This window comes from Erinaceus europaeus, chromosome 8 (genome assembly GCF_950295315.1).
Source record: "Erinaceus europaeus chromosome 8, mEriEur2.1, whole genome shotgun sequence".
NCBI classification, from domain to species: Eukaryota; Metazoa; Chordata; class Mammalia; order Eulipotyphla; family Erinaceidae; genus Erinaceus; species Erinaceus europaeus.
In genome coordinates, this window is record NC_080169.1 from 114783356 (window position 1) to 114808917 (window position 25562).

The 25562-nt window shown below is 40.5% G+C and overlaps 3 gene segments (V, D, J or C); all 3 read left to right on the plus strand.

Moving 5' to 3' along the window:
• The first annotated feature begins 913 nt into the window (after window positions 1-913).
• On the plus strand, window positions 914-8531 carry LOC107522460 (T cell receptor beta variable 16-like). The segment is given in 3 exon segments: window positions 914-962; window positions 7094-7375; window positions 8512-8531. Coding segments are annotated over 3 exon segments (351 nt in total).
• Window positions 8532-13801: 5270 nt separating this feature from the next.
• Window positions 13802-14243, plus strand: LOC107522461 (probable non-functional T cell receptor beta variable 17). The segment is given in 2 exon segments: window positions 13802-13850; window positions 13935-14243. Coding segments are annotated over 2 exon segments (358 nt in total).
• An 8502-nt stretch (window positions 14244-22745) lies between these two features.
• Window positions 22746-23760, plus strand: LOC107522462 (T cell receptor beta variable 18-like). The segment is given in 2 exon segments: window positions 22746-22791; window positions 23417-23760. Coding segments are annotated over 2 exon segments (390 nt in total).
• The last annotated feature ends 1802 nt before the right edge of the window (window positions 23761-25562 follow it).

Sequence of the window (25562 nt, forward strand, 5' to 3'; positions counted from 1 at the left end):
ACCTTGGGGATGAAATTTATGACAGGTGAAACAGTGTTAGAGCTCTATTCTGTCTCTCCCTCTCCCCCCCACCTCAATTTCTCTCTGTCACAATTTCTAAAATTTATTTTCCCTTCTGTTGTACTTGTTTTTTTATTGTTGTTGTAGTTATTATCACTGTTATTGATGTTGTCCTTGTTAGGAGGAAGAGAAATGGAAAGAGGAGGGGAAGACAGAGAGGGGAAGAGAAAGATAGACACCTGCAGATGTGCTTCACTGCTTGTGAAGCCACTCTCCTTTAGGTGGGGAGCCCAGGGCTTGAACCTGGATCCTTATGCTGGTCCTTGTGCTTAGCACCATGTGTGCTTCTTATTCTTCTAGTGTTTGCCCTTCTTCTGTAGCCAGTCAACAGCGTCAGGTTGAGCCTGATGTCTGCTTGTTGCTGGCTTTGAAAGTGACTGGGATCCATGTGGATTCAGTCGGCTAGGAAGGGTCATCAGTTTCCCCAATAAATGGGTACTCACGGGATGCACCACGAGAAGGTCGATCCAATGCATCCCACCATGTGTGCTTAACCCACTGCACTACCCCCTAACTCCCTCTCAGTCACTATTAAACAAAACAGCAGCAGTGGTTGATTTGTCATGTAGGCACAGAGCCCCAATGAAAACTCTGATGGTGATAATATATAAATAAATAAATAACTTTTAACAGAAAGGTACATATCTGCTTCATATAATTTCATACATTTTGGGCTCCCATACCAAGTAGGAAGCTGCTCTTATATATCACTGAGAGGAAGGATCCTTATACCATACATCAACCAGTACCACTGCTGTCACAGGCAGATCCACCTATCAGAAACCAGGCACTGTGAGCCTCCACCTCTGAGAACCAAATCCGAACAGATACTCTATCTCTGCTTGTTCTTGTGATGGATCTCTGGCTTCTCCATTATGTGGCACTCTGTCTCCTTGGAGCAGGTGAGTTCTAGTAAAGAGATATGAATATGGGTCCCAGACAATCATGCACCTAGTTAAGTGAACATAGTACAAAGCACAAGGGCAGTGCAGGGATCTGGGTCTGAGCTTCCCTGCTTCCTACCTGTGGGGGATGGAGGGTGTGAGGAGGAAGGGTACTTCACAAGCAGTGAAGCAGATCTTTAGGTGTCCCTCTTTCTCTCCTTCTCTCTATCTCCCTCTACTTCCTCAATTTCTCTATGTCCTATCCAATAAAATGGGAAAAATGTTACCAGGAGCAATGGATTTGTAGTGCCAGCACCGAGTCTCAGCTATAACCCTGCAGGCAAAATAATCAGTGAAATAGTTAGCTAGATAAGTCTTTGATCCTAGCTGTTTATCTTCTATTCAGCCTACTTCTATGAAAGCACCCTTTTTTTTTTTTCTCAGAATTTTCTTTCTCTTTCTCTCTCTGAAGGTCAGGGTACACATGTCACCCAGAACCCAAGATACCAGGTGGTCAAGACTGGAGACTCAGTGAATTTGAGTTGTTTGCAGAATCAGAAACATAAGGTCATGTACTGGTACCAACAGAGGCTGAACCAAGCACCAAAGTTGCTGCTCTACTACTATGATGATCAACTCAACAGAGAAAGAGACACCTCAGAGCACTTCCAATCCAAGCGGCCCAACAATTCTTTCTGTTCTCTTGAGATCCGTTCCATAGACTTGGGGGATGCAGCTGTATACCTCTGTGCCAGCAGCAGAGACACAGAGCTCAATAGTTGCCTCCCCTCTGTTCACAAACCTGTTTCCTAGATCCTTATCTAAACACCCTCTTGCCCCCTTCAACAATAATAGGAAGTGGGTTGATGCCTGTTTTCATCTCCTTAGCAGGCAGGATCTGAAGAGAAACCTACAAAAATGACAGTTGTGAAAATAATGAAAATGGAGTGAAATTTACAAATTATTCAGTTTGTGGCTTTTCCCTAAGGCCACCTTAATTAACTACCATTATTTTCTTCTTTATTTTGTAAATACCTAGGAACTGTTTTTAGTAGCCTTTTTTTTAAAAAAAAAAATCTGTTAGTGATATAGAAATATGTTAATAGACAGGTTCAGACAGGAAATAGGCTCACTCCCATGAATATTTTCCTTAAGTTAGGGAAGTAGGATGGGTGACACCCTGTACAGTGTACATGTGTGGGCCTGGGTTCAAGCTTTCCAGTCCCCATCTAAAAGGGAGAAGCTTCACAAGAGGTGAAGAGTGGTTAAAGTGTCTCAATTTTCCTCTTCCTCTCCAACTACCCCTCCCCTATCAATTTTCTCTGTTGCTATAAGAAGGAAAAAAAAAAGAAAGAAAAAATGAGAGAGAAAGAAATAGAAAGGAAAAAGAAAGAAGAAAGGGCAAAGGCTATCAGGATATATTCCTCACACAAGCACCAAACCTTAGCAATAACCTCAGTGGCAATTAAAAAATAGACACATAGATTTGTTTTTATTTTATATTATTTATTCTTTAATTGTCACCAGGGTTACCACTGGGGCTCGGTGCCAGCACTACAAATCTACTTTCCCAGTGGCCATGCTTTTTATTTATTTTCTCTTTATATTTTATTTAATAGGATAGAGAGAAACTGAGAGGGGAAAGGCAGGTAGGAAAGAAGAGAGAAAGACATACCCCTCCTTTACTGTTTGTGAAGCATCTCCCCAACAGGTAGGAAGTGAGGACACAAACCTGGACCCTGCACATGTTAACCTGTATGCCTGTGTACTCAACCAGGTATGCCAATGCCATGCCACCTAATTTTTTTTGAAATGTTTTTTTCCCCCATCAGGTGAGGATATTATAACTGCTAAGAATTAAGTGGGAGTGAGGGGAGGGACTGTGGAGACAGCATAGTGTTCATGCAAGGAGACTTTCACATCTCAGCCTACAGGCTCCAGAGTCAATCCCAAACACCAGCATAAGCAAGAACTGAGCAGTATCTTTCTATTTTTGTTTCCAAATCTTTCTTTCTCTGCATTCTCTCTTATTAAAATAAAATAAATGAAAATTTATTTGTAGGTTTATATGAAGATAAATGATTTATCTATGATTTATTTACAACATATGTAACTATTTTGCTTCATAAAAATCTGCCTTAGATAACATTTTAAGTGACATGGTAATAAGAAGACCAAAAGTCAGATGCTACACTTTGAAAGATATATTAATTTTAATACATTGGTTCTAGATTTTCAGTATTATGAAAAGAAACTGTCAAAAGCTTCAGCTTGGTTGAAACAAAGGGGGTTTCTTGCATCTACTAATGCAGTTTTCTAAAAGAGAATACACAAAGTACAGCCTTTTCTAGTGTTAAAAACTAGATATTTTTAATATTATCACTTTCATTGGGGCACTAAGGGTTTACAGTGCAGTCATTGAGACATGGGTACAATTTCTCATCTCCCTGTGAAAGTTCTCTGCAGAAGACTCTCTCATCCACAACCTACTTATATCCATTTTTATTATGCATCAGGCTCCCAAGGTTCTTTTCACCCTTTCCCTCTCCCTCTTCCTCCAGATTCTTTTGTTTTTGATGTAATACACCATGCAACTAGTTTCATTCATTTTAAAATACTCAGCATTTACAACAAAACTAGGTATATACTAAGTGAATACCTTTTGCCTGAGTGAATGAGATCCACAAAGCTGAGGAATCAGTGTCTGCAGCTAAGACATGTCTCATTCAGAGGATGAGAGTGTGTTCTCCCTCAAGTTCTGAAGGACAGATAGATGTATCACCAGTGCAATCATTCATTACAATGCCACATACAGTCACCGACAATATCACAAACTAACCACATTTTAACCAAGAGCTTAAGAAGAATCCTGAGAAACAAATACTGTCACCTGAGTCAGCACTGGTCATGTGATTCCTCTTTTTTAAACTCTCTTTTGTTCCCCAAATATTGCAAAGAAGTGTTGACTGACAGTTTTTTGTGAGTTATTGGAAATTTCACCGTTAACATAAATGACACATCAGGACAAGAGGTTCACACTGTTACATCCAATAATGGTGGAACTATTTTTTCCATCATGAATATTACAGTAAGAGGTGGTTGCACTACAATAAAACATTACAATAAAAAGGTGGAACATTACTTGTGGGATTATTGTACAACATCTTTTTCACATCTCTGCTAACTCATTTATCCTTCTTGCTTTTTCTTTTTTCCTTTGGTAACATGTCATCTTGGAATTATGTCTCTGGAGATTCTTCTCACAGTCAGTGATTCCACACATGGGGCCAGTCTAGCAAACTGATAACTCCTGAGTGAAATGGCCAAATAAAACCACCAAGAGGCGATAGTGAGCTTCATCAAATTGTGTAGATATTACCTCTTCCCAACTAAAGGGAATAGCAGAAATTCTCCGCAGCTGATGTCTACATAAAATGTCAGACCCTGGGATAAAGAAGCAGAAGTTTCATCTGCACAGGGGTGCTGTCTGATCTTGGCACCTGGGGAGCTTCCAAAGGTGTGATGAAGAAGGCGGTTAAAATGGCATAGTTTATCCTACAGCAGAGCAGCAGAATCCTCTCCTCTATGGGCAAGGAGATCAACAGATGTGTATGAACAACATTTAGGGTAGAAAAAATTAAATTTTAATAATAACTAATTAAGAAAACTTGAATGAAAAGAATAATGTCAGGACTAGATGATGGCATATCTGGTAGAGTACACACATGTGCAAGAACCTAGGTTAAAACCTCACTTCTCCAAGCCCCTGATCCAAACTTGTAGGGCAGGAAGTAAGCTTCACAAATGGAGAGACATTACTGCAGGTCTCTCTCTCTCTCTCTCTCTCTCTCTCTCTCTCTTTTCTTTCCTTATGAATTAGTCCCTGTATCTAACAAAATAAAAATAAATAGTGTTCAACCCAGTGAAGTACACATATGTGTATGAGAATGAATCATATATATTTTTTGTGCTTTGAACACGCATTCTGGCTTGCTGCTATTTCTTTTTCTGTGGATCCTACTTTTTTCATTATTTTATATGAGAGTAAGAGAAAGTTACATAGGAATGGGAATTAAAGAGAAGAAAAGAAACACAATTAAACAGGAAGCACTGGAAATACAAACAAAAGCCTTAGGGATTCCCTTCCTGTGTTTTCAGAGTTAAACTCTTCCCCCTGAAGTTCTGTTGGTTATTATACTTCCCGTGTACATACTCAGAAAGATGCACTCATGTTGTTAAGATAAATGTTGGTAATGTTCATTGTGAAGAGTCCTGATTCCTTCCATAGCTTCATCTTCTGATCCTCTTCCTCAAGATTTCACTTTGTCCTCTCTAACGTTCAGCCTCAGCCTCTATAATGTGAAAACTGGCCACACTCAGTTTTCTCTTTAATATGTGAAATTATGGAGATACATTTTTTCTTTATTTTTTTCCACCGTGGTTATTGATGGGCTCTAGTTCCTTCATAGATTCCATGGTCCTAGAAGACATTTTTTCCTTTAGCCATGTGGGATCTGGGCTTGAACAATGGTTCTTGCACATGAAAACACATAAGCTTTACTGAGTATGCCACCCTTTGTGCAAATATTAATTCACTTTCCTTGTTGTAAAAAAAATCACTCTGCTAGACTGTCTGCTTTACCATGGGTAGTATGTTTGACTCATATAGTCAATCTTTCTTACACACATAAACAGAAGATTCCTGGTGCATCTGGGTGACAAGTCTAGCAGATGGAGACTTGTCTCAAGTGGCCTCCCACAGGGCTCTGTTCTGGCTCCTATGCTATTTAATATTTACATCAATGACCTCCCAGTAACTTCTTCAAGGAAGTTCATCTACGCCGATGACATCTGCTGTGCAACTCAGGCATCAAAGTTCGACATCCTCGAGGAAACACTCACGAAAGACATGTCTCTGATATCTGATTACTGTAAAAAATGGCAACTAATCCCTAGCACTGCAAAAACGGTATCATCTGTTTTCCATCTACACCATGCCTTGGCCTCGCGTGAGCTTAATGTGCAGCGTGGCGATACGAGAATCCGGCATAAAGCCCAGCCAGTCTATCTTGGCATTACTCTTGATCGCACTCTGTCATTTCACGAACATCTCATAAAAACTGCAGCAAAGGTGGGTGCGAGGAATAACATCATTGCAAGACTGGCCAGCTCCTCATGGGGCGCAAGTGCTTCCACACTACATTCATCATCTCTGGCATTATGCTATTCCACTGCAGAATACTGTGCCCCAGTATGGTTCCATAGCCCCCATGTCCACTTGGTCGATTCCAAATTATATTCCTCCATGAGGATAATTTCTGGAACCATCCGTTCCACCCCGGTTCCATGGCTGCCAGTTCTTAGCAACATCGCCCCGCCAGATATTCGTCGGGATGCGGCATCATCTAAGTTCATTTCCCACGTCTACGCTTGACCGGACCTGCCAATATACGCGGATATCTTCGCCCACCCTGTCCAACGCTTGAAGTCTCGTCACCCAATCTGGTCCCCTACACCTACACTGAACTTCTCTGTTCCAGTCTCTTGGAAACAGAGTTGGCAGTCAGCTGAGGTCAAGAACAAACACCTCATCACAGACTCCTGCAAGCTTCAACCCGGCTTTGACCTAGCACGTTATGACTGGGCCCTCCTCAATAGCTATCGAACAGGCCGTGGCCGGTGCACCGCTATGTTCCATCGCTGGGGAGCCAAAGACGACCCGAACTGCCCCTGCGGCTCCAGACAGACTATGACCCACATAGTCAACGACTGCCACCTCTCCAGATTCAAAGGAGGTCTCGAAACTTTACATCAGGCTCAACCTGACGCTGTTGACTGGCTATGGAAGAAGGGCAAACGCTAGAAGAACAACACACATAGGGCAGTGCACCAAAGACTAGGATACTTTAAAGGGGTCACATCACAGAACAACTACTCCTAGGGAAGAATCATCCTCAGAGAAAGTCTGCTACGTGCTTTGTCCTCATTCTGCCATGCTCCCCATGTCTATCAGCTGCACTGTCCTCTCTTTATCCTGGGAGCAAGTAAGTTCCTGCTATAAAAATGTCTGATACCTGCTCTAAGCCTTTCCTTTATGGCATTAGCATGATTTATGGATTGAAACCCTTCTTTATCTGCTTTATTCACAGGCTCACTTTGTGCAGAAGTTGTCCAGACTCCGGGACAACTGGTCAAAGGAAAGGGACAGAAAGCCAGTGTGAGCTGTGTGCCAATCAAAGGATGTGACTATGTTTACTGGTATCAACTGATTCCTGGAAAAGAGTTTAAGTTCTTGATTTCCTTTCAGAATGAAGATGTATTGTATGAAGGAGAGATGTCCAAAGAAAGATTTGTAGCTGAGTGTCCTACAGGTAGGCTAGAGATCCAGTCCACAGAGCTGCAGGATTCTGCAGTGTATTTCTGTGCCAGCAGTGAATCCACAGTGTTAAATGTTGCCTCATCTTAATGTATGAACTCACCCTGAGCTCAGCTCAGGAAACATGTGGAGAACTAGGTTGCAAAGAAATGAACTGAAATGAACTAAAGTCAGCTTTCAAAGTTTGATTTAAAACATGATTAAATGAGTATCCACATAATCACAAAGCAAGAATACTAAAATTTATCAGGACTGACATGGAATGAAAATCTGGAATCAGGACCTTGTTAACTTGATAGCTTTCATTCTTTCCTCCACCTTATTGGCTGCATTACTTTCTTATATTATGCATTGACTTCTCTATTTTCATAGACCACTTAGTAGGTAGGTGTTTGATTTACACGTCAACCTTCCAGCTGCACTAAGAAAGACAGTGAGCTTTCATGCTAGATTGAAATTTAGGATATGATCCTATATTACTCAGAAATTTTCACTTGGAAATCTCAACATTAGCCATGAAGTTTGAATTATTATGATCTGGATGCCTATTACTTCACCTTTAGAGATAAAGGATTTTAGTGAAGGAAATTTCTTAGCTAGAAAACAAGATATCACACCATATTCATAATAAATGAAGTTAAGATATTTGCTGACTATATGTACCTATGAAAATAAATTAATGTCTTTGATATGTTGATTCTCTTAAAAGCTTAGTCCAGGGAGAACAAAAGCAACAATGGCATAGCTATCTGCAAATAATGTCAAAGGACATAAAATATGGCAGGGTGTGTATGATACAGCAAATCATAACAAAGGGATTTTTCAAAGTTAACCAAATTGCCAATGTGATTACTACAATAATTATCTATTGGCTTCTTAAACCCTACGACAACAGCAATCTCCCACTTCTTCTATAAAGCCTATGCTTTTCCCAATGTTGGAACCTGGGGTGGGGCTCACTTCCCTGCATGCTTCTCTCAAGTCAGGCCAAATGATATTGCATCCGCCGATTCCAGCCTAATCAATGCAACGACTACCATCTCAGCATGCTTCACTTCAGACTGTGTACAGAGACATCAGGCATGGAATGCCAACCCTTCACCCTCATCACTTGGGTGAGCCCTTTCCTTTCAAGGTATTCTCTAATTCCATTCCAGGAGGTTCACTTCCTTACAAAGTCCCAAAACCTAGATATAGGCCAGGACACATAAGATAGAGCATATGTTCACATGTATCCATAAATTAGGGCAAAATATATACCTGAAATCAAAATTACACAGTAGTCTGTAGTGAGTCAGTATCAAGTTCATAATGAAATAATGTGTCCACTTAGACTTAGATACACTTCTCACCTACTTTGTGTTATACCTCCCTCACTCACTCCAAAGCTAATCTTATCAAAGCAAGGACTGCAAAAGCTGAATAACGGCAAGAGACTGGCATACTTTAACAATGACTTTTTAGTCACTATCAGGCCATTCCACCAGCTGGGGCCCTAATTGGGGAGTCCTGAGATTCCCAAACAGACATGATGGGCCTAGACCTCAAATAAATCACTCTCTCCATTGTTACCAGTCATTTCCATCAGGAACAACCAAATGGACCCCTTTGTGGGCCCTCATAGGACCTTGCCCTCAACTTGGATCAACAATGGTAGAGAATGTTCCATCCTCCAAAGGGAGGATGGACAACATACTCTATGCTACACCTGAGGAAGATGGGTTGATACTGGGGCAGCTTGGAATGTTCCTACTCATGACCATAGAATGTGAGCTCAGATCTAGAGGGATGTAGAGGTCACACAGGCTCCTAAGCTGATTATGGGCCCAGATCACATCAAATCATTGGAGTTTACAGTCAACAATATTTATACTGCTTTCCCATATTATGGAGCTACTCTTTTCCCTGATCCAGCTTTCTGGTACTTTTCCCAGCCATGGTATCATCTCCCCAGAAAAATATTAGGATCCACCTGCATATCAGATTTCAGGCTCAGGCAAAAAACAAACAAACAAACAAAAAACACTAGTATATCTATAGGCCCTTTGAAATATAACTAAAATATGCCTACTAGCTATATACAAAATGGAGGACCACCCAGCAATTCATCTGTACTATTCCAGCCTTTAGGTTCATGATTGGTCAACAATTTGTTTGTCTTTGTATGTTAACTCTCTTTTCAGCCACCAGGTTCCAGATGCTAGCAGGATGCGATCAGACTTCCCTGGACAGACAACCCCACCAATGTGTCTTGGAGCTCTGCTTCCCCAGAGCCCTTCCCCACTAGGGAAAGAGAGAGACAGGTTGGAAGTATGGATTAACCTATCAATGCCCATGTTCAGCAGGGGAAGCAATTACAGAAGCCAGACCTTCCACCTTCTGCATCTCACAATGATCTTGGGTCCATAGGAAAACTATCAGTGGAGGGGATGATAAATAGAGTTCTGGTGGTGGGAACTGTACTAAGCTGCACCCCTCTTATCCTATGATTTTTTCAATGTTTCCTTTTTATAAATAAAAAATTAAAAAAAAGAAAATTGAGTTTTACATTTCTTAGTTTTTTTAAATAACATTAGATCAAATGAAGACTGATTAGTCCATTTTTTGTTTGTTTTCTGTTTCCTGTTTTTTTTTTTTTTTTTTTTGTGTGTGTGTGTGTGTGTGTGCCTTTTCCTTTCCTTGTTTTTTTGTCACTTCTAGGCCTTTATCACACCATAATGACTTTTTCAGACAGACAGACAGAAATCAACCAGTGAAATTCCTATAATAATCCATATGAACTTCTTTATTGGAATATAAGAAATGCTACAGAAGTTTATTTGGAATCACAAAATATCAAAACATCACCAAAGAAATTCTTAGAAAAAGAACAAAATAAAAACATCATACTCTGTGTCTTACAATTTAACACAGTGATCTAGAAATCAGAAGTGTGTGTTACAAAACTAAAAAGGCAGATCAATGAGATAGAGTTGTGATACCCCAAATAAGATTATACATTTATGGAGTTAATCTGTAACTAAGGTGCATAGACTGTTATGTGAAAAAAATTTTATCTAACAAATTATATTGGGAAAACTGGGAGGTCTTATGCTAAAAATGAAACAAAACCATCACAAGCAGCATACACAAAGGTAAAATAAAATAGATCAAATATTTAATTTTTACACCAGAAACCATAAAATATATAGGGTAAACATAGGAAGAACACTACATAATATCAGTTTAAGAGTATATTCACATTCTTGAGCCAAAGAAAAGGGGAAGAGAAAGATGCACTACTGGGACTATATCAAAATGAAAAGCTTCTACTCAGCAAAAGAAACCACCACCAAAGCAGAAAGACGCCCTATAGAACAAGTAAGGATATTTATATGCCACACATCAAAGGATTAATAACCAAGGTACATAAAGAACTCACAAAAATTAATTAAAGAAAATTGGGCAGTTTGAGCCCCCGGCTCCCCACCTGCAGGGGAGTCGCTTCACAGGCGGTGAAGCAGGTCTGCAGGTGTCTGTCTTTCTCTCCCCCTCTCTGTCTTCCCCTCCTCTCTCCATTGCTCTCTGTCCTATCCAACAACGACGACATCAATTAACAACAATCAGTACTACAACAATAAAAAACAAGAAGGGCAACAAAAGAGAAAATAAACAAAAAAAAATAAATATAAAAAAGAGAAAATTGGGGAAGGGATTAAAGAGACACCTTTCTAGAGAAGGAATTCATATGACCACAAACATATGAAAAATCTCTCAAAGCCATTAATTGTCACATGAATGAAAATCAAGATAGTGAAAGAGCACCTCATCTCTGTGAGAATAACCTAAACCTAAAATTACAGAGAAAACAAATAATGACAAGTATATGGCAAGTAGGGAAATATTCTACACTTTTGGTCAGGATGTATATTAGTGTAGTCCTTATGGAAAATAGATTTGAGACTACTGCAAACATTAGCAATAAACTTACCATATGGTCCCACAATACCTCACCTAGGAATATTTTTAAAGAACATTTATTCAAAAAGACTTATGTGGGTCTAGATGTGTGGCTGTGGAGTAAGAGCCTTTTCATATTACTCTCCTCATAAAGTAGGAAAAACAACAAAAAATAAAACCACCTGAAAACTCAACAAAAGACAACCAGGGATTCTTCAGAAACTCACTCAGCCACAGAGACCCTATCTCCCATCTTCTAAAAGCAGCTGTTATTAAACTAACAGTCTGCCCAGTCCTGAAACATACCAAAGCTTCAGGGATACAGAAACCACCACCTTCATATATAAAAAGCAACATCCAGGACACAAATTGCAAACTACATCAAATACAATGGTCAAACCAAAGAAAAACATTACAGAAACGAACCAGGACAAAAGCCCAGCAAAAATCCCAATGAGCTGGAAGCAAATAAGAATAACATTCAAACACCTACCAACCCACTAATCATGGGAATGAGGAAAACTTTTAATGGTAATGTCATCAGAAACAAGCGATATTCTAAAAGAAAGAAACCACTAGCTATCTTAAGGTAATTGGAAAGTTAAATGCTGAAATAGCTGAGCTAAGAGCATAACTAGCTAATACAGTATTTGAACAAGATAACAAAATAGTTGAGCTTTGGTAAACAACAAAGTGGAGAAATAACAATAAGTGAGATAGAAACAGAATTGGCAAGATAATGGGTTAATTAAAGAAAATAAAGAAAGAAATAAGACAAGTAAAAAATTGATTGAAACACTTTAAAACATCTTCTCTACCCTCTTAATTTCTTCTGTCTCTATCCAATTAATACGGATAGATTAAAAAAAGACTTAGAATGCAAATAAAGATTTTTTTGTAGAAGTAAATTCCTTTCAAAGGAGAGAAATAAACAGAAAAACAAGGGGGGGGGTGGCTGCCAGGATTTGTAGCACCTGCCCTAAACCCTAGTGACAACCTTGTTGGCAATAAAAAATAAGTAAGTAAATACAGAAATAAAGTAAAATAATGCTCTGCCTCTTTAAAACTAGTCACTCTTACACTACCTACCACTTCTTCTCTCATCATATCTGCTCTTCATTCAACACAAACAGAACAGTTTACTGGTTCTTATTCTTTCAGGAAAAAAAATCATTCAAACAGAAACTCTGACTTTTTATTTCAAATTACTTTTCTAATGCTCAAGAAATGTTAATTGGTACCAAATTTTGTTTCTCTCCTAGTTCAGTTTGACACTTGGTGGCAAAGCTTATGTCTCCACATTGAGGAATTGATTGGTTTACTTGGTCACTTGGATGCCATTATCAGTTTTACAGAAATTATCTCCATGCTAATGAAATAATTTCCTTAATAATTAAAATTATACACTTATTGAAGTTATATGCATCTCAAACAAATGTTTGGTTTTATTTTTATTCCTGTTTGTCTCTTTTAAAAAGTAAGCTTGTTTCAAGTATTGACTAATCCTTGCACCCAAGAAGTTTATTTTCCATAGTTTCAGTTATATTAGTTTTCAATTACATATTGTTTTTTGTATACTCAGTTTTATAATGTGGTTTCCAGAACCTTAGTCTTCCCACTAAATTTTTCCATCCATAGAAAACTTCCTTTTGTTCTGCTTTCTTTGCTTATTTTTGTATTTTAATTCAATGTGCTAAGTTGTCTTCTTTTCTTAATATAATGCATTTAAAATATCTAATGCAATAAAGTGTGGTCTGAGAAAACTTGCCACAGTAAGGTAAACAGGTCTGTCCTAACACAGAATCTAAATATGGGGAAGTGAGTTATAGAAATAGGTATCTAATTTCACCAAGCTCTTTGTGCTGTTTATTCATGTTAAAGTTTTATATCTCTTGATAAGATTATTTAAAAGACTAATAAAATAGTGACTCTAGGGTAGGGCTGTACCATATATGTATTATCTTTTCTTTTTACTCTATTTTTTTTTTATCCACCAGGATTATCACTGGGGCTGGGTGCCTGCTTTGTTACACCAGTACTGGTGGTCAGTTTTTGGTCTCTCTCTCTCTCTCCATCACACACACACACACACACACACACACACACACACACACACACACACTGACAGAGAGAACTAGAGAGGGAGAGAGGAGGAGAGAGAAAAAGACATTGAGTGCCACATCATAATGTCATGAAGATCCACCACAGTACATGTCTCCATATAGAGCTGAGTACTTGAACCTGTGCCAGCCCCCTTCTGGCTTTCCTGCCCTCTCCTTTTGCCACTCCTGTGATGAGTTCATTACAGTCCGAATTCCCTATATATCCCAAATCCCACCAGTCACTTTAGTAAACAAATATGATCTAGGATTCTCCATCTCTTGCAGAAGGTGCCCCTGAGGCTGTGAGGTGGTGTGAGGGACTGTGATGTCATCAACAGCTCACCCTTATGGAACCAGTGGAGCCCAGAAGTTCCATTCCTTGTTGCTGCTGTACTTCTGAAACCATTCTGGGGGTGAACTAGGGACCCTTAGTGCCCGCCATGTACATGTGGCTCCTCTTCTGGGTGAACCTCTGTTTTCTGGGGGCAGGTGAGTTTCAGGCACAGCATCATTTATCAGGAGGATGCTTTCCTAAGACAAATTTCACTCTGTAACTTCCGTCTTTTCCTGTAGGACACACAGACTCTGGAATCACACAGAAGCCCAGCCACAGAGTCACATGGAAGGGACAAGAGGTGACTCTGAGATGCGAGCCAATTTCGGGTCATGGATTTGTTTACTGGTACCGGAAGAATCTGCAGCCAGAATTAGAGTTTTCTGGTTTCTTTCCAGTACCAAAAGATTATAGCCCAGGCAGGGATGCCCAAAGAAAGGCTCTCAGCTGAAAGACCCAACGGAACATTCTCCACCTTCAGGTTCCATCCTGCAGAGCTAGAAGACTCGTTGACATATCTCTGCTCCTCCCAAAATCTATCACAGTGATACTGGACCAGTTGCTGTCAGTGTGCAAACTCACTGACTTCCTCACTTTCCTCTGAACCCCAGGAAGACATCTGAAATGCCCTGTTCCCACCTTGTCTCATAAAACAGGGACAGATTGACTGTTGTGGTTCCAGCTGCTACCTCCCATAGAAACTGGCCCACAGATCCTCTCAAATTATCATGATAGGCATGGCTTAGGACAAAGAGTTTTGAAATGACAAAAACACACCAAAAGTCTTCACAGAATTATCTGTGAGACCCAGTTGATAAAGAAACAAAACACACCACTTTAAGTTGAGAGATAGCTACTAATTTACCACAATGATAAGCCATGTCTAGTAGTTGTGCCTTCAACACAACTTCCTTACACCCTACAGAAAGGTGACTACTACAGGTTCACCTGAATCATTTAGTGTGAATATTTCTCTCTCTTCAGCAAGCCTAACCAGCCCCTGGGGACAAAGACGAAGTAGGAGCAATTGTAAGGCCTCAATCATAATTCCCCTTGGAAAAGAAGAATGAAACATGCAGATACGTCATCCCCATTCAGGAAATTCATAGTTGTAATCCAGAGAAGTATAAAGCTTTGTATTGTGATCCTTATTTTTCTAAAGATATGTTTTATTTAATGAGAGAGAGAGAGAGAGACTACTCCTGCATGTAAATTGCCAGTCTTCAATCTGGGAACAGCATTCTTATATGCCAAGAGATCTACTGCTTGTTCCATCTTCAGGACCACAACTGATTTATGATCCCAAGCTCTTCATTCCAACACTCTGCTGTAGGATTTCAACACTGACTCAGATATTACAAAGCTCCATTCTTTCTCTTAAGATCCGAGTATAATCTACAGATACTAAAACTGGAATCAGGGAATATGCTTCCAAAACCCAACCCTGAGTTTTTGTTTTGTTCTGTAATAAAAAGATTAATGTCAGGGGTCGGGTGGTGGTGCAGTGGGTTAAGCGCACGTGGCGCAAAGTGCAAGGACCCGCGTAAGGATCCAGGTTCCAGCCCCCGGCTCCCCACCTGCAGGGGAGTCGCTTCACGGGCAGTGAAGCAGGTCTGCAGGTGTCTATCTTTCTCTCCCCCTCTCTCTGTCTTCCCCTCCTCTCTCCATTTCTCTCTGTCCTATCCAACAACAAAACAACGTCAATAATGGCAATAATAACCGCAACGAGGCTGCAACAACTAGGGCAACAAAAAGGGGGGAAAATGGCCTCCAGGAGCGGTGGATTCATGGTGCAGACACCGAGCCCAGCAATAACCCTGGAGGAAAAAAAAAAAAAGATTAATGTCTATCCTCCTCTGTAGGGTATTCAGTAAAGTTAAATGATTTAAATGAAAGGTTATAAAATGAGAAGATTTCACTGTTTGGTCTACAGGAGCTGATATGATGATGATTGTTTGACACAGAATACAACTTCATTCTGCCTCTTATGTGACCACTGGGGTTTGATGAGCCAGAACCTCCTGGAGCTGACTGAGCACAACTATAAATGCAGATTGCACAAAACTAGGGGCCATCTGGGTGGAAGGGGCATAAGAGACTTTTCCTGTATCTCTCAACATTGAACCCACTGAAAATGTATTCATATAGTCTATATCCTCTGCAGTTTCTCCCACCATAGCCAGGTGGCAGTCAAAGGACATGTTTGAAAATATACCTTGCATCCATCTGCATGTTAGCTGTCAGACTCAGGCAAAAACTAGCAAAGTCATGGGCCCTTTGAAGTGGAATATACCTAAAATAGACCTACTAGCTTTTTCAAAAATGGAGACCCCAAATCTTCATCTGCAATATTCCAGCCTTTAGGTTCATGATTAGTCAACAGTTTGTTCTGCCTTATATCTTTTATTTCCAGCCACCAGTTTCCAGATGCTACCATAATGCCAACTGGAGTTCTTTGGGCAGATGACCTCAACATGTGTCTTGGAGCCTCACCTCCCCAGACCCCTGCTGCACTACGGAAAGGAAGAGACAGGTTGGGAGTATGGATCAACCTGTTAATGCCCAGGTTCAGTGGGGAAGCAATTATAGAAGCCAGACCTTCCACCTTCTCTACCCCATAATGATCCTGGGTCCATGCTTCCAGAGGGATAAAGAATCGTGGGTCCATACTCCCAGAGGGATAAAGAATAGAGAGCTTTCAAGGAGAGGGAATAAGATAAAGAGTTCTGGTGGTGGGAATTGTTTGAAATTATACTCCTTTTATCCTATGATCTTGACAATATCTCCATTTTATAAATAAAAAAGAAAAGACATCACTTCAGTGGTGGGATAGCTGGTTTGCCATGCAGTCATGGTTCAGACAAAATAATTATAAATTTGTGGCCATGTACAACCAGTGTTAGTACACAAGTCTGCAGAGAAGGGGGGCCAGGTTTGATGTAAAGCACTAGCTTTGAAATAAGAAGTCCCAGTTTTGATAGCTAATGCTGAGTGGTGCTCTAGTCAAAAAAAGTAAAACAAAACACCCAAAGATATTTAGAGGGGTCAGAGGTAGCTCATGGGGTAGGGCACATGCCTTACTGCTGTTGTATGCTTTACATTGGGTTGTTCTAGTTCTCCCCCGCCAAGAAAATTGGATCAGTCCAGTTAGTTTCGCGGGCCCACTTGGCCCCACCCCTGGGAACCCCAAGAGAGGGTTGCAGAGTTCCAGAGTTCCGGAGTTCCAGAGTTTCAGAGTAAGAGAGAGTGCTTGCTCCGCCACAAAGAGACAGCGGAGTTTTGTTTGGTGATTAGTTTGGTTTAGTTTATGAATCGTTGTTCCTGAATAAAGAAATACAGCTTCCCTGCCCAGCCGTATGTCTCTGGTCGTCTCTGTTACCCGCCCGTGAAGCTAGCCTGGCCGGCTAGAGCCACCGAATTTTAACAACATACTGCAGTCCTCGTTCAGTTTCAGAAAAACCAGGACATGGAATTGGCATGGCACTAGAGGATACTCTAGTCTCTTCTCTCTCTCCCTCTCCCTCTCCCTCTCCCTCTCCCTCTCCCTCTCCCTCTCCCTCTCCCCCCCTCCCCCTCCCCTCCCCCTCCCCTCCCCCCTCCCCCTCCCCCCTCTCTCCTATCTCTTTTTTGCCTCCAGGGTTATTTCTGAGGCTCATTGCCAGCACTAGGAATCCACATCTCTTCAAAGATGACATATAAATGATTGATGAAGCATTCTATACAACAGATTTTCATGCCTGAGAAATCATAGGTCTCAGACTTTGTGTCTGTCATTGACATGAAGCAGAGCTGAACAGTGCTATGAAAAAAAGGAGGAGGAGAAAGAGGAAGAGGAGGAAGAGGAGGAGGAGACAGGAGGAGGAGGAAGAGGAAGAGGAGGAGGAGGTAGAGGAGGAGGAGGAGGAGATGAAGGTGATAATGAAAAGAGCTCAGCTAAAAGAGTCAGCACTTTCAGGGCCCAACAGTGGCACACCTGATTACATACATACAGTACAGTGAGCAAGGGCCCAGGTTCAAGCCCCTCATCCCCACCTGCAGGGGGACAGCTTCATGAGTGACGAAGTAGAGATTTGGGTATCTCTCTGCCTCTCTCCTTTTCTATTTCCCTGTCCACTTTTGATTTATTTCTGTCTCTATCCAATAATTAATTTAATTTAATTTAAAAAAACTTTAAAAATCAACATATCCTTGATTGAATCTCAGAAAAAAAATCTTAAAAGTTACCACGGTGAACAGAGAAATGTCTATTTTCAGTGATGTATAACTTAGCACAATAAATTTTATAGATGGAGTTGTGAATCTTCCAAAAGTAAAACACATTATGTAAGCATTTTAGAAAGTTCCCACTTTAGCTGCCTTAAAAAGGTGTACTTAATAACATAGGGTGTGTTTCAAGTTATTATAGTGATGGAAATAGGCCAGACATAAATTAATCCATGACATTTTGCCCCATTTGCTTCAATGTCTATAAATAAATAAATAAATCTTATCAAAGGATAGCTGAACTTTATTTTCTTAGGATGGAAGGGGGGATATTTGAAGCAAGAATTAAAGTGTGGCTTTATAATGACTGCACTCATTATATTGATTGCTGTGATGATTCCAACCTTTTTTGCATACATATGTCAAAACAGTTTTTAATGTGTGTGATTTATTTTGTGTGTCAATTACACTTCAATCAAGCTGTTTTTATTGGAGACCGTGTTGCCATATAACACTGTAAAAGTTTAAGATGAATTAATTGTTAATTTCATGGGATTGCATGCTGCTACAAGATTACTTCTGTATTGTTAGCTAACATCTTCATCACTTCACACAGAGGTTATATTCTGCGTATGTGTATGATGAGAACAGTTAAAAGCTAGTCTCTTGCTTGCACCTATTACTGTGCACAAGGACCCAGGTTCAAGACCCTGATCCCCACCTGCAATGCGGGGGGGGGGTAGGGGAGGGTTCACAAGTGGTGAAGCAGATTTTTCAGGTCTCTCTCAGTCCTATTAAATAAAGTAGGAGAAGAATGGCCACCTGGAGTGACAAATCTATAGTGCACACACAAAATCCCAGCGACAACCTTGGTGGATTAAAAAAAAAAAAATCTAGTCTCTTAAATTTAAAGTTGATAATATTTACTGAAACTTACTTAGTAAGGAAACACTAAAGTGTTTTAAAAACTGGCTGTTAGTGTTTTGTAATTTCTAAGTGAAATTAAATGTTTTCACCCTGCTTATCTTCTAAACATATATTTATAAAGTTAGCTTTATTTAGCCACTTTCTCTGCAGTTTCTGCCCTATTAAAAATGTTCCCCCCCTGGGGAATTGGGCAGTAGTGCAGCAGGTTAAGCGCACGTGGCACAAAGCACAAGGACTGCTGTAAAGATCCCGGTTCAAGTCTCCAGCTCCCCACATGCAGGGGAGTCACTTTACAAGCAGTGAAGCAGGTCTGCAGGTGTCTAACTTTCTCTCCCGCTCTCTGTCTTCCCCTCTTCTCTCCATTTCTCTCTGTCCTATCCAACAACAACAATAATGACTACAACAATAAAACAACAAGGACAACAAAAGGGGATAAATAAATATATAAATATTTGGGAAAACAGTTTTAAAAAATGTTCCCCTGATTAGAGAGTGGAGGTATGCAACTATGGAATTATTTTTTAGCATTGATTCATTTTTATGAAACATAGAGGAGAGAGAGAGAGAGGGAGAGAGGGAAAGAGAGAGAGAGACCAAAGCATCACTTAGCTCTGGCATTTGGTTGCACAGTAGACTGGACCTATTTGTTTGTTTTTTTGTATTATGGTGGGATCTTTTTTCCCCTTTTTTCTTTATTGGGTGGCTTAATGGTTTATATTAGACAGTAAAATACAGTAGTTTGCACATGTGTTAACATTTCTCAGTTTTTCACATTACAACTCAACCCCCACTAGGAACTCCTCTTCCATCATGTTCCAGGACCTGAACCTTTCCTCAACCCCAGAGGCATTTACTTTGGTGCCATACACTAACTCCAGTCCAAGAGAACAGTAGTTCTTGAAAATACTAACTGCATTTTTACTTTAAAAAAAATTCCCTTGGGAGTCGGGCGGTAGTGCAGCGGGTTAAGCGCAGGTGGCGCTAAGCACAAGGACCAGTGGAAGGATCCCGGTTTGAGCCCCCGGCTCCCCACCTGCAGGGGAGTCACTTCACAGGCAGTGAAGCAGATCTGCAGGTGTCTATCTTTCTCTCCTCCTCTCTGTCTTTCCCTCCTCTCTCCATTTCTCTCTGTCCTATCCAACAACAATGACATCAATAATAACTACAACAATAAAACAACAAGGGCAACAAAAGGAATAAATAAATAAATAAAATTTTAAAAAATTCCCTTATGGAGAGGCACGAGCTGTTATTTTTCATATCTACATGGGGATTCTGAACCTTCTGCATGGCCATTATCGGAGCGGAATAAACTAGGGGAAACAAAGCAAACTATGAGGGCCTCTACTATGAGACTTTAGCTACCAAAATAAACTTCATCCCTTTGTTTGTTCATGGTAAAGGGATAACGTATGAAGTCTTGTCAAAGAAGCATTTTTGTTTGTTTTCTTTTGCCACCTGGGTAATCACTGGAGCCTGTTGGCTGCACAATGACTTTGCCACTGCTAGCAGACTCTTTCCCCCCTTTTTTTCCTTTCTTTTTTGGATAGAAATGGAGAAACTGAGAGGGAATGGTGAAGTAAAGAGAGAACAAAAGACAGTCATCTATAGCACTGTCGGGATAGCCTGAGGGTGCTTCTTCCCAAGCTGGTGCTCTCTGGGTTGGAGAGAACTCAACTGGAGCCGATCTAGGCTGCTGCGTGGGAGAAGGATCAGGAACTCATGCAGCACTAACTTCACAGGAGATACACTCTGAAACCCTCGGAGCCGGAAAGCAATTTCCAAGTGTCTTTAATCAGAAGAGCAGCTGTTTTTATACTCTCCAAGTAAGGTAGAAACAGGATGTGACATAGAGAGGGTGGAGCAAAAGGTGACTGGTGGAAGATCAGGGTGTGACAAGGAGAGGATCAGGGTGTGACAAGGAGAGGGGGTGGAGCAGGTGAGAATTCTACCACTAAACCACCAATGCCCTGGAGGGAGTGTGGTGCTTTATGTAAATGTAAAAGTGATTTATGTAAATAGACCAAAGCTTTGAATGGGATCAATCAATCCCTATATAGGCATATGGTTAAGCAGAAGCCAGGGGGAGCTGGCATACTACCCAACATAGCACTGCTTCACCATTAATAAAATTTCTCTCCTGGACATGGAACTGGGGGTCTGAACCTGTGTCCTTGAGCATGGTAATGTGTGTGCTCTACGAGTCTGTGTGTCTATTTTGGTTCCAGTACCTGGCTGCTTTTATTATAGTGACTCTGCAGTATGTTATGAGGTCAGGAGGTGTGATGCCTTCATTCTTGTTCTTTGCTCTCAGGAACGATGTTCAAAGGTCTGGGAGTAAAGATTTGACCAGATAAATTGAGTGTCAGAAGCAGTTTCATACATTATTCCAATTAAGTCACAACTTTTTGAGCTGATAAGATGGCCTGTTGGCTACCTACACAGAATAGATTATCACTACTTCTCCCATCAAACCACCAGGATCAAAGCATTTAACATTTCCATTCCAAGGCATAACTTACTGCTTGAATGTATTGGTATTCAAATGATGTTTGATTATCAGCACAGTTTGGTTCTTTGATTCTATCCTTGCAACTTGAGGGCTAAGTGATATAATAACACTCAGGTCAGGTAATGTTTCTTTGGGCTTGGCATAGTGCTCTGTGATCTCTGGACTTTATTTTTTGTAATCAGAACACTACTCAGCTATGGCTTATGATGATGGTGTAGGGGATTGAAGCTGGGACTTCTAGAGCCTCAGGCATGAGAGTTTCTTTGCATAACCATTATGCGATCTACTCTGAATCTATCAATGTATTTTAATGAAAAAAAAAACATTGGTGAACATTCTGAATTCTTCCCAGGAAAATTGCTGGAATATTTTCAGTTGATGGCAGCAACTGAGTTTTGATTGAAGTGTTCATCTGGGGAGCCTAGTCTTCTAAATAACGAAGGCCCCTTGAGGGAGAACGTAATTAGACATTTTTATTTGGATTTTTGATATGATCTCATTAATTACTCAAAGGTTGAAGGTCTCTAAGATATGCATCTCCTCCAGGGATCCCATAAATTCTAACAGGGGAGAGACTGTACTTTCTCCTTTTGTTGTCTTTCAACATGCAGAAATCAAAGGAGGAATTTCTATTCAGTGTCATAGGGTAGGAAAGGAAAAGAGAATAAAAGGAAGGGAAACTCAGACATAGGTATCTCTCATTCATGATTAAAGAGATTAGTACATGCTAATAAGCAGACTCAAAGGACAATGGGAAAAACAAAAGAGGGTTTGTAGTCTGTCTCTAACACTTGATCTTTGAATCCTTTACAGAAAACATTCAAGTAGAATCATAAAAGATGAGAAAAATATAAAAAGTGGTTCCCTAAAGATCCTTGAAAGCATTGCTTAGCTGAGGTGGTGGGAAAATAGAGAACTAATTCAAATCACTTCCTATTTATTTATTTTTTTTTCATTATCAGACTTTATCTCTACTTCCTTATGTTTCTATAGATTAACCTAGAAGGGACATCTGGTCAGTACTTGGACTCAGCAATGGTGTAGAATGGAAAGGTGATATCAGTCAGTAAAAGGAAAATAAAGGACACACTTTTTTTAAAGAGTAGACCGAAGAGATGAAGCTTAGTATTCAGTGATGTATCAGAAACTATAGAGCAATAAAGAAGGCTCTTATCACTCAGCCTCTAGGAGAAATGGCCCTGTATGCTAATGTGTAAGCAAAGATGTATGAATGAATAGTTAGCCAAAGGAGAAGAGCTAATCAGTCAGTGAACAAGATTATTCGACACGCAACAGGATCCAATGAAATAGTGACCTCCCAGGAAGATCTGCCTCCAAAGACACAGCTGCAGGGTCTGGCTCCCTGGATTGCTGCAGTCAACACACCTCATTGCACGTGAACTCAGCCATGGACACTAGCCTTTTCTGGATGATCATCTGGCTCTTGGGATTAGGTGAGTCCTATACTAACAGATACACCTCACTAGACTGTGTCTCAGTCCCAGAAACTCATGCCAAGGATCCAGGTTCAATCCCCCAGATCCCCACCTGCAGGGACATGCCTCACAAGTGACAAAAAAGCAGGTCTACAGGGGACTTTCTCTCTCTATCCCTTGTTATCTCCTCCCTTTCTCTCAATTTCTCTCTGTCCTATTTTTTAAAAAAGAAAAGGAATAAATGGAGCAGTGGATTCATAGTGCTGGCACTGAGCCCTAGCAATAACCTTGAGGCAAAAATAAGTAAATTTTTTTTCTGAATTTTTTGGCATGGAAATCAGTCATTACATTATAGAATAGAAAATAAATGTTATGTGAATTGTCATCTTTTTATAAGAGTTATTTGATGTGTGTATGAGAGAGAGCACTGCTCAGTTCTGTCAATGCTTGTTATCCAACCTGGTGTCTTAGCCTTGCAAGTCCTGTGCAAAACCACTAAGGATGTCAATAATCCCTTGGGAGTTTCGTTTTTAAGAATACAGGGTAAGTGAAAGATATCAAAGATCACTCTAGCTTGCTTCAACTGAGGAAACGCATTTGTTTGGCTTTACTACTGCATCTTCCATGATCTCTTTTCCTGGAGGTCCCACAAATGCCAGCGTCACCCAGAATCCACCACACCTAATCAGGAGGTCAGGACAGGAGGCCACCTTGAGATGCAACCCCGAGGAAGGACACATTTATGTGTACTGGTATCAGCAGCTGTCAGAGGGAAGTCTGAAGTTTATGGCTTACTTCCGGAGAGAAACACCCCTGGATGAATCTGGAATGCCATCCAAACGCTTTTCTGCTGAATTTCCCAAAGAAGGCCCCAGCACCCTCAAGATCGAGCCTACAGAGCTGGAGGATTCTGCAGCATATCTCTGTGCCAGTTCCTTAGACACACCAGTGCAGAACCACATCCTGCCAAGGCACAAACCCCCATAGCCCCCACACTGGGAATAACAGCTCTGAGGAACCGGAAGTATACACATAGTGAATTACACAAACTATACAACAGGAACAGTTTCTGTGGAGTGATTACAGACATGAGGGGTTTGCAGAAATGCCAGTGAACGTCCCAGTTCTGTTTACGAACTCGCTCTGTTATTTGGAAAAGATTCAGATTTTTTCTTTTTTTTTTTTTAATTGGTAAGTTAATGATTTATAATAAAGTTGTTAGCACATGGGTACAATTTCCCATTTCACTAGGATAACTACCTGTAAAAAAACACACTCTCTTCTAAATCAGATCCATCTTCATGTGTCAAGACCTGAAAGTCCCTCTCTAGCAGCTCTCTCCCTGTTTTCCTTCCCCAGGGCCCTTAGCTTTGTTTGTCAGGTTAAACATGCATTAAATAACATAGTTTTCATCATTTTTCCTTCTTTATATCTCTCTTGCTGGCTTATTTGCTTGCCACTTGGGTCATCTCTGGGACTTTTTCTGCACAAAGAATTCCCCACGTCAGCAGTTATTTCTTTTCTTTTTTCTCCCCCCCTTTTCTTTTTATGTGACAGGACATATTACATAAAAGGGAGTGGGAGATAGAATAAGAGAGATAGCTGCAGCATTTCTTCCCTGACTGTGAAGCTTCCTGCCTACAGGTGGAGACCAGGACATTGAATCCAAGTCCTTGAAAATGGTGATGCGGGAGCTGGGCGGTAGCACAGCTGGTTAAGTGCACATGGCAGGAAGCACAAGCTCCATCGTAAGGATCCCAGTTTGAGCCCCAGCTCCCCATCTGCGGGGGGGGGGGGGTCACTTGGCAACCAGTGAAGCAGGTCTGTAGGTATCTTTCTCTCCCCCTCTCTGTCTTCTCCTCTCTCCATTTCTCTCTTTCCTATCTAACAACAATAACAGCTATGACAACAATAACATTAACAATTACAAGAAGCACAGCAACAAGGGCAATAAAATGGGAAAATTGCCTCCAGGAGCAGTAGATTCATAATGCTGGCATGGAGCCCAGCAATAACCCTGGAGGCAAAAAAAAAAAAAAAGAAAGAAAGAAAGAAAAGAAAAGAAAGGAAACGGTTATGGGTGAGTCCCACTAGGTGTTCCACCACCTGGCTCCACACAAGATAGTTTCCTTTTCCTTATTCTGTAGGTTTTTTTTTTAATGTCTATTAGTCTATTATGTGTTTGCAACTTATGATTTTATAGGGCTGGGTTGGGCAGTGGTGAACCTGTTCAAGTACACATAGAACCACATGCAGGATACACACCGGACTGGAGCTTCTGCTCCCACTTCACAGTGGTGAAGCAGATCTGCAAGTGTCGGTCTTTTTCTCTCCCTGTCTATTTTTCCTCCCCCTCTCAATTTCTCTCTGTCCTACTGAAAAAATGGGGGTGAAGGAGGAAAAAGTGGTTACTAGAAGCTGTGGATTTGCAGTGCTGGCACTGAGCCAGCCCATGCAACTGGAGGAAAAAAAAATTTAATTAAAATTTAAAAGAGAAACTTATGGTTTTACTGAATCATCAAGACAAAGAAAATTTTTTGTTCACTTTCAGTATGAAAAAATGTTTTTCAAGGAGTGACTTTTTCTATCTAATAGAAATACAGAAGCAAACTCAGGATTATCTGGCCCAAAACTTCATGCTTTAGATTTGTTTATTTAAAAAATTTTTTTTTAATATTTATTTTATTTATTTATTCCCTTTTCTTGCCCTTGTTGTTTTTATTGTTGTAGTTATTATTGTTGTTGTTGGATAGGACAGAGAGAAATGGAGAGAGGAGGGGAAGACAGAG